Below are 7,815 nucleotides of genomic sequence, written 5' to 3'. Positions count from 1 at the left end.
TGCGACTGTTTCCACTCTTGGTTATAGCGCCATCTATGAGTGTTGATGATAAACGACGGATATCAACTAACGTTGCTGGTAGTTGATAGATGGCGCTAATAACATAAAAAGTGTAGGAAAGAAGAAATAAATTACTTAATTGACTATTACGATAACCATAAAAAACATTAAAGAATCGGGCAATCTTAAATCATGATGATAATAATTATACCTTGCAGAAAGTAACTGACTTTTTGTAGCAATTTCTCATATAAAATGCTGAACTGATTCTGATGTAATTTGGCAGGGAACAGTTTGAACCCTGGAGAAAGATAGCCATAACAAGATAACATTATAGATTTAAGGTACATAATATAAGAATTTTATAATAATGGCTTTGGAAGTATAATGAGGGCATCTACATTTGTTTACAGAAATAAAAAATGTAGGTAAATATTTAAAATTTATCTATTTATTCACTATAACTATGTTGGCGGCGTGCTCAGATGCCCTCAATATGCGAGGGGGTTTGCCGCGAAGATCGGCTACGTAAGTCATCTTCGGGCACACTAGCGACGCCAAGACAGCTAGGAGTCGGAGTGGTCGCCATGGCCGAAATCGAGCGTATGGATCATCATCATCTTCGTTCGTTCGTTTCAGCCGAATGACGTCCACTGCTGGACAAAGGCCTCCTCCAAGGTTTTCCACAATGAACGGTCCTGCGCTGCCCGCATCCAGGCTCTTCCCGCGACCTTCACCAGATCGTCGGTCCACCTAGTAGGAGGCCTGCCCATAGCTGGAATACGCATCATCTTCATCTTTTAAGGATAAAAACATTCATAGTATTGTGCTTTTTTTGTGAGCTAATAGTCTTCTTCGCTTTATCAGTAATATATTTGTTTTGATTTTTTCTTGCCTCAGTATTTGTTTTTTAATTTGAATATCTAGGTCATGTAAAACCTTTGACCTTTCCATTTCCTCTACAGCCAGTTGTTTTTGTAGGTCTATCGCTTCTATCTTCTTTTTATGCAGCTGTTCTAAAGAAATCCAGGCCTGGCGAGTTCGTGCCTGCTTCTCAATAGGTTTCATTATATTTTCAGTTGTTTTTGTGTTTTTCACTACTGTTTCATCATTACTTCTGAGGGCTTGTGACACCGGAGTCCTCAACGATTGCGGTGTGTAATCTCCCCAATCCTAACACAAAAATTATAAAATTATTAATAGTTTAAATAATATTGATGTTAATAATAATTCTTAAGAAATCTTTCAAATGTAGACTATATTTTATTAAAACAGCTGTTTATGTAGATGCCAATAATTACCTTTGTCACAAAATCTTCATTACTATGTACTGTTGTGTCACTTATCTGGTTGTCTACAACAGTTGGAGGCAGTGAGATATCTGCAAATGTAATATTATAATTAATAACTTTATTATTTCAAAATTTTAAACACATAAACAGTGTACATAAGGCAGCAATATAGGGCAGCTTTGCCTTGCAGAAGCAAATAGCATAAATATTATTGTCCATGATAGTTATTAAATTATTATTGAATACTTAAACCAAGGATACTCTCGGCGCACTTAAGGGACTCTTATCTAAGTATAAATAAGACGTCAATATGTAGGTGACAATTTATTGCTTGACACAGGTTGTCAATGGTTCACAATGGTTGTCAAAGGTTCACAGATGTCAAAATACTCCAGGTATATAAAGCCAGGGAAAAAAATCTGGACACCGCGGTACAGCTTTACGCGTCTCAAAGTACAGTGACATCTCTCGGCAAATAATACAAACAAGTTTCATGGAAGGTTTATACATATCGCCCACCAAGGACCTTCCTAGGTCCTTAACAACAGGAAAATCGAAATAAACCCAATGAAACTTAACGCGAATGCATCGCCCACCATGAAACATGTTACGGTACACATCAACAATAAAATTAAAATAAACCATATAAAAACCATTGTACCGTAAAATAATAAAACACTTTCAATAAACTNGGTTCACAATGGTTGTCAAAGGTTCACAGATGTCAAAATACTCCAGGTATATAAAGCCAGGGAAAAAAATCTGGACACCGCGGTACAGCTTTACGCGTCTCAAAGTACAGTGACATCTCTCGGCAAATAATACAAACAAGTTTCATGGAAGGTTTATACATATCGCCCACCAAGGACCTTCCTAGGTCCTTAACAACAGGAAAATCGAAATAAACCCAATGAAACTTAACGCGAATGCATCGCCCACCATGAAACATGTTACGGTACACATCAACAATAAAATTAAAATAAACCATATAAAAACCATTGTACCGTAAAATAATAAAACACTTTCAATAAACTTAAAACCTTAAAACTAAATAAACTAAAATTATTTAGCCTTAGGAAGGAGACCAAATCTTAACACCTTGAAACTAACAACTCTATCATCGTCGTTACCGGGATGGACCACAATCACCCTGCCACTGAGCCAAGACCCGTAGCTTGTCCTCCTTTATGACAACTAAATCATCAACTGTTAGGTTGAGGAATTTGCATAGGTAGTCCATTTCTTTCTTTCCCTTACGACGTTCATGAAGCTATGATTCTTACAAGTCTCCAACCAAATCTCAACATGTTGTTTATAACGGGAAAAGGATTCAAGAACCGGAGAAAACTACCATGGGTAAGTATCAATTTTCGTTTTACCTTTCAACAACAGCACTAAAGTTCTCAGATTGGCATGCAATACAACCCATAGCCTTCTATATCTCTACTGTTGTTGAATACCCATCGCGTTTCTCAAGCGTCCCTTTTTTTTACTTTTCTTTTTGTTTCAGATTCTTCATAGGTCTGCACGTCGACCTTGTAACGGATCACAAATTTTCACTGCAATTCCAGGTGATGCCGTCACTTTTTATTATTTCATCATTTTTCCTTTTCAGCCTTTCTTCGTTTCCTTTCCGTTGACTTACTTTACCATCTTTCATTGCCTTGACCAAATCTTCATTATTAGTAGTCAACTTTTGCAATTCAAACCCTTCTTTACCTAACGTTATGTTCACCCCTCTGTAAAGTTGAATCCTCTGATCGATAGTTCCGCAACCCATCATGAGATCGTCCACATTAAAATCTGACAATATCTTCTCAGCCGCCGTTGAAGAATCTTCACCGAGATCCAAATTCATGTCAACATATTCACTAGTAACCTCTGTGTATTTCTGTTTCAGATCGCCGTTCTTCAGTCTTCGTTCTAATGAATACATTCTTTTTTCAGGTGTTTGCCAGGAATTCTTCACATCGGGAACTTCATTCTTCACCGGGAGACGCTCACTGTATCGACCAGTATCATCTCTACGACTAGTTCTGGTAAAGTATCCTTCACGTGTCTTTTGATCTTCTGTACATGTTCGTTCCTTTGGCAACGTAATGTCATCTTCTAGCTTACATTTTCTTCGAAGCTGATTATCCTCCACGCTACAGTGCATCACCTTTATTGTTTCAGAGGGCTTCGTGGGCGTGTGAACGACACCAGACATAATCCACCCCAATGATGAACACTGAGCGAGTGGTGAACCAAGTGGTCCCTTTATGACTCCATTTTGGATTATCCGGCTATATACTTCTGAACCTAACAATAAGTCGACACTATTGGAAGTATAGTAGCTCGGATCCGCGAGAACAATGTCCTCAAGTTCCTTCCATTCCTCCACTGTTATCTTGTGAGTAGGTAAAAGTGAAGTAATGGACCCCAACACATAAGCTTTCACCGTAATAATAAAGTTTGGATCAACCCGTGATGCTATTTTTATTTCAACCATCGACTTTGTCGTGAGCCCGTTCATGCCACCTACTCCTACTATTTGCCCTCTAGCTGGAATCTTCTTCAAACCCAATAATTCAACCATGGCCTCTGTAATAAAAGAGGATTGGGACCCTTGATCCAGTAAAGAACGAATCGTATATGTTTGGCCGTATTTAGAAACAGTATCTACAAGTGCCGTCGCTAGCAATACCTGGCTACAATCCACAGTGCTTCTTGTAGACGTGCAGGAAATAACAGCCCCAACTTTCTTGGTATCAGCCGTAGTAAGTGTAGTAACCTCCCCGTTTTGGGGTTCCTGAGCAGCAATCTTGTTCGTAGGATGCAGCAGGGTGTGGTGCTTCCTCTTGCATATGCGACACTTGTATTTACTGTGGCAGAATTTGGCAGAGTGATTGTTTCCGAGACAACAAAAGCAAACATTATGAGATGCAACGAATTCGCGACGTAATTCCACTGACGTATCCCTAAACGCCTTACACGTGCTCAATTTGTGCTCCTTCTTACAAAAGGGACAGACTAATATGGCAACGTGCATGGTTTTCATTTGACTAATAGGCAAGGTTTTGCTAGGAATCGGTTTGGACTCTGAACTCAAAAACTCAAGGGCGCGGTAACGGTTTTTAAGAAACTGTTCGAACTGATCGTAAGTTGGTAGCTCGGTAGAGTTATTATCCGCGATGTTAAACTCCCATTGCCTTTTTGATTCAGGGTCCAACTTCAAAGTTATTATATGAATTACCAGCACGTCCCAGGTACTTGTATCTATGCCAATATTAGACAGAGCGGACAAACAATCATTTGTGGTGTCCATCAGACTTTTCAAACCACTAGCCGACTCACAAGTTACATTTTTCTGGCTTAGCAGTCTCTTCAAAATATGATGACAGATGTATCTTTTGTTGTTGTATCTCTCATCCAACAAACGCCAACATTGCTCGTAATTGCTATCGGTAATTGGGATGATGCATAAAAGTTGCTCGGCTTCACCTTGTAAATACCCTTTCAAATAGAGTAATTTTTGTGCGTTTCCTAAAGTTTTGTTGGAATGGATTAGAGACTGGAATAAGTCTCGGAACGTGTTCCATTCCGAGTATTTGCCCGAAAAGACCGGAATATTCACCTTTGGAAGTTTGACATTAGGCGCCTGTACCGTGGGCTGGTTGGAATCATTGTTGGACGAACTTGGGATTATAACGAATTTAGTTAAACCCCCTTTCAATTTACACTTAAAATCGATATAACAATCTTCCGTTTTGTCATAGGTATCGTTTTGCATATAGGTCGACTCGGATAATACTTTAGGTTCCGTAGTGCGCAACAATTCCCTATGACCCAACAGAAATTCATTCCACAAACCTTCAAGAAGTTCCAACCTTCCCTCCAAATACTCTTTGGTCAAACGATCTTTCGGACCTTTTTTGAAATTCGTCTTCGCTTTTTCTATCCTTGACGCAAGATCAAATTGACAGTTCTCTAACCGTTCCATCATAAATGACAGTTCAACTGACATGTAAACAAATATCCAAAAAAAATGCTAAAAATTCCGAAAATTTCTAAGTGTTTGAGAAAATTAATAACTCTGACAGAAATCGGGCATAGGTTCCCCGTAGCAACCGCTTTTTCAAAATTATTCTAAGTCCTAAAAGTATTTCTAAAATTTTTCTGTTGAAATACTCCAGGACATGGACCTATAAAAAAAGGCGGACGGAACTCGCGCTACAACAAAACTGTGACGCAAAATTTTGGCGTTTGTCTATTGTGTGAGTGAATTTAGGGATGCCATGTTAGCCAAAACATTTTACCCATTTATTTTAAGAAAAACATAGATCGGCAGATGTTACTTGGAAATGTAGACAGAATTATTCCGTGCCATTTTAAAAGGATGAAAGGTGTATGCGTTGAGGTAGGCGCGAAATTTTCAATGTTCAAATTTTCTTACATTGTTTGCAAGTCAGTGTGTCAGGGTATGGGAAGAACATCATTTAAGGCATTTATGATGGGACCTTCACTTTCACTAACGGTTCTAAATCCAAATACGATTTCAGCTGGAGATTTGCCTGTACTCCTATTCTTCGTGTTGTTAAGGCTCCACTGTACTCGGCCTACGTTCTCGTCCCACATCCGCTCGTCCATTCCGTGATTAGTTGCAGCCAAAGACTCTAATATGGTACGATTATACCTCTCAATTTGCCCATTAGCTCTAGGCGTCGCAACTGCATTAAGAACATGCTTGGCGCCGATCGATACAATAAACTTTTTAAAGCTTGCAGAGGTGAAACTAGTCCCACGATCCGATATTATTACTTTTGGTATACCAATCACGTTGAAAATATCTTGTAGAATTTGAATTGTCGTCTTAGTCTTAACATTCCGAACAGGTTTTACGAAAATAAATTTGCTAAAACCATCAATAATACCTAGTATGTATGAGTTCCCCTTTTTGCTCCTGACAAACGGGCCTAAGTGGTCAATATGCAGTGTTTGGAATGGGATATCTCCTTTCGGTATCGGGTGTAAATATCCTGTTGCTTTTGACGATGATCCCTTATTGTATGCACAATTCGCACCCTTCCTGGAATAAGTACGCAAGTGAAAAATGCCAACTTTTCAGGAGCGTAAAAAAACTGTCCTAAAAATTTATTACCATTATTAAAAATATGTGTTATACATCAAAAGATAGCTAAAAATGTCTATGAGGGGCCTATGTATTTATATTTAAAATACACTTAATAGGTTTTGAGAAAAACTTAAAAAAGAGCGTTGCGTACTTATTCCGCGAAACATATTTAACACCTTGTTGTTGTAATTATGAATATTGCATTGTTGACATGTAAAGGAATACATGCTGTTTGGTATTATTGCAGATAGCCACTTATTGACGTTCAGATTTAGTCGTGCATTCAACGTGTAAGTGGATGGTCCAATTCTAGAAATCACTAAGTCCATTTTCATAGTTTTTGACCTGACAACACTGAACAACGTAGCTTTTTTTTCTCTATGGACTGGCGCAATTAATTTTTAACTTAAAAATCCCTTTCCGTGTATTTTGTGAATTACTTTAACACTAAGTCCTCTCTTTCCAATTCAAGAAATCACTATGTCCTAATATCCCTTAGTCCTGTCGGCTCAAATTAACAAATCCCTAAGTCCATTAAATTATCCCTCTGTTTTGACTATCAAAAAAAATTACCTATCATTACTTAAAACGGCAGTTACTCTGTAGGGACCCTTAAACTTAGGTCGCAATTTCTTACTTTTGCCATCTGCAGGGTTATTGTGACTTGGTATCATAACCAAATCACCGGTTCTATAAAATTTAGTTGGAGCTCTAGTGGAATCGAAATAACGTTTCATATAATCTTGATTCCTTTCAATATTCTCTTGGGCAAATTTTCGTATTCCATCCCGAGGAGATCCTTCAGCTTGACCGACATCCGGAAGAACATCATTTAAGGCATTTATGATGGGACCTTCACTTTCACTAACGGTTCTAAATCCAAATACGATTTCAGCTGGAGATTTGCCTGTACTCCTATTCTTCGTGTTGTTAAGGCTCCACTGTACTCGGCCTACGTTCTCGTCCCACATCCGCTCGTCCATTCCGTGATTAGTTGCAGCCAAAGACTCTAATATGGTACGATTATACCTCTCAATTTGCCCATTAGCTCTAGGCGTCGCAACTGCATTAAGAACATGCTTGGCGCCGATCGATACAATAAACTTTTTAAAGCTTGCAGAGGTGAAACTAGTCCCACGATCCGATATTATTACTTTTGGTATACCAATCACGTTGAAAATATCTTGTAGAATTTGAATTGTCGTCTTAGTCTTAACATTCCGAACAGGTTTTACGAAAATAAATTTGCTAAAACCATCAATAATACCTAGTATGTATGAGTTCCCCTTTTTGCTCCTGACAAACGGGCCTAAGTGGTCAATATGCAGTGTTTGGAATGGGATATCTCCTTTCGGTATCGGGTGTAAATATCCTGTTGCTTTTGACGATGATCCCTTATTGTATGCACAA

At 38.5% G+C, this 7,815-nt stretch overlaps 1 protein-coding gene and 1 long non-coding RNA gene across 2 annotated transcripts; one reads left to right on the top strand and one right to left on the bottom strand.

Annotated features, from left to right (window-relative positions):
* Positions 1–663: 663 nt before the first annotated feature.
* Positions 664–1,511, bottom strand: LOC114352238 (uncharacterized). The gene is made up of 3 exons (XM_028303758.1): positions 1,448–1,511; positions 1,302–1,408; positions 664–1,173 (listed from the first exon to the last, which is right to left on the bottom strand). Exons 1-3 carry the CDS (start codon positions 1,509–1,511, stop codon positions 817–819), a joined length of 528 nt encoding a protein of 175 aa, XP_028159559.1. The 3' UTR covers positions 664–816.
* Positions 1,512–1,554: 43 nt separating this feature from the next.
* On the top strand, positions 1,555–2,198 carry LOC114352239 (uncharacterized). The gene is made up of 2 exons (XR_003655844.1): positions 1,555–1,662; positions 2,006–2,198. It is a non-coding gene; the product is annotated as an uncharacterized LOC114352239 (long non-coding RNA).
* The last annotated feature ends 5,617 nt before the right edge of the window (positions 2,199–7,815 follow it).

The sequence above is a fragment of the Ostrinia furnacalis genome, unplaced genomic scaffold, assembly GCF_004193835.3.
Source record: "Ostrinia furnacalis isolate ACB-3 unplaced genomic scaffold, ASM419383v2 OfSCF1280, whole genome shotgun sequence".
Classification (NCBI taxonomy): domain Eukaryota; kingdom Metazoa; phylum Arthropoda; class Insecta; order Lepidoptera; family Crambidae; genus Ostrinia; species Ostrinia furnacalis.
This window is presented reverse-complemented; position numbering and strand designations above follow the sequence as displayed.

Excerpts from the sequence above, each read along its gene's own strand:
- LOC114352238 (XM_028303758.1), bottom strand. The coding sequence starts at position 1,511 with ATGGACAATAATATTTATGCTATTTGCTTCTGCAAGGCAAAGCTGCCC. Across the intron at positions 1,409-1,447 it reads GCCCTATATTGCTGCCTTAT|TTATTAATTATAATATTACA; the intron begins GTACACTGTTTA and ends GAAATAATAAAG. Across the intron at positions 1,174-1,301 it reads ATGAAGATTTTGTGACAAAG|GATTGGGGAGATTACACACC; the intron begins GTAATTATTGGC and ends TTTTTGTGTTAG.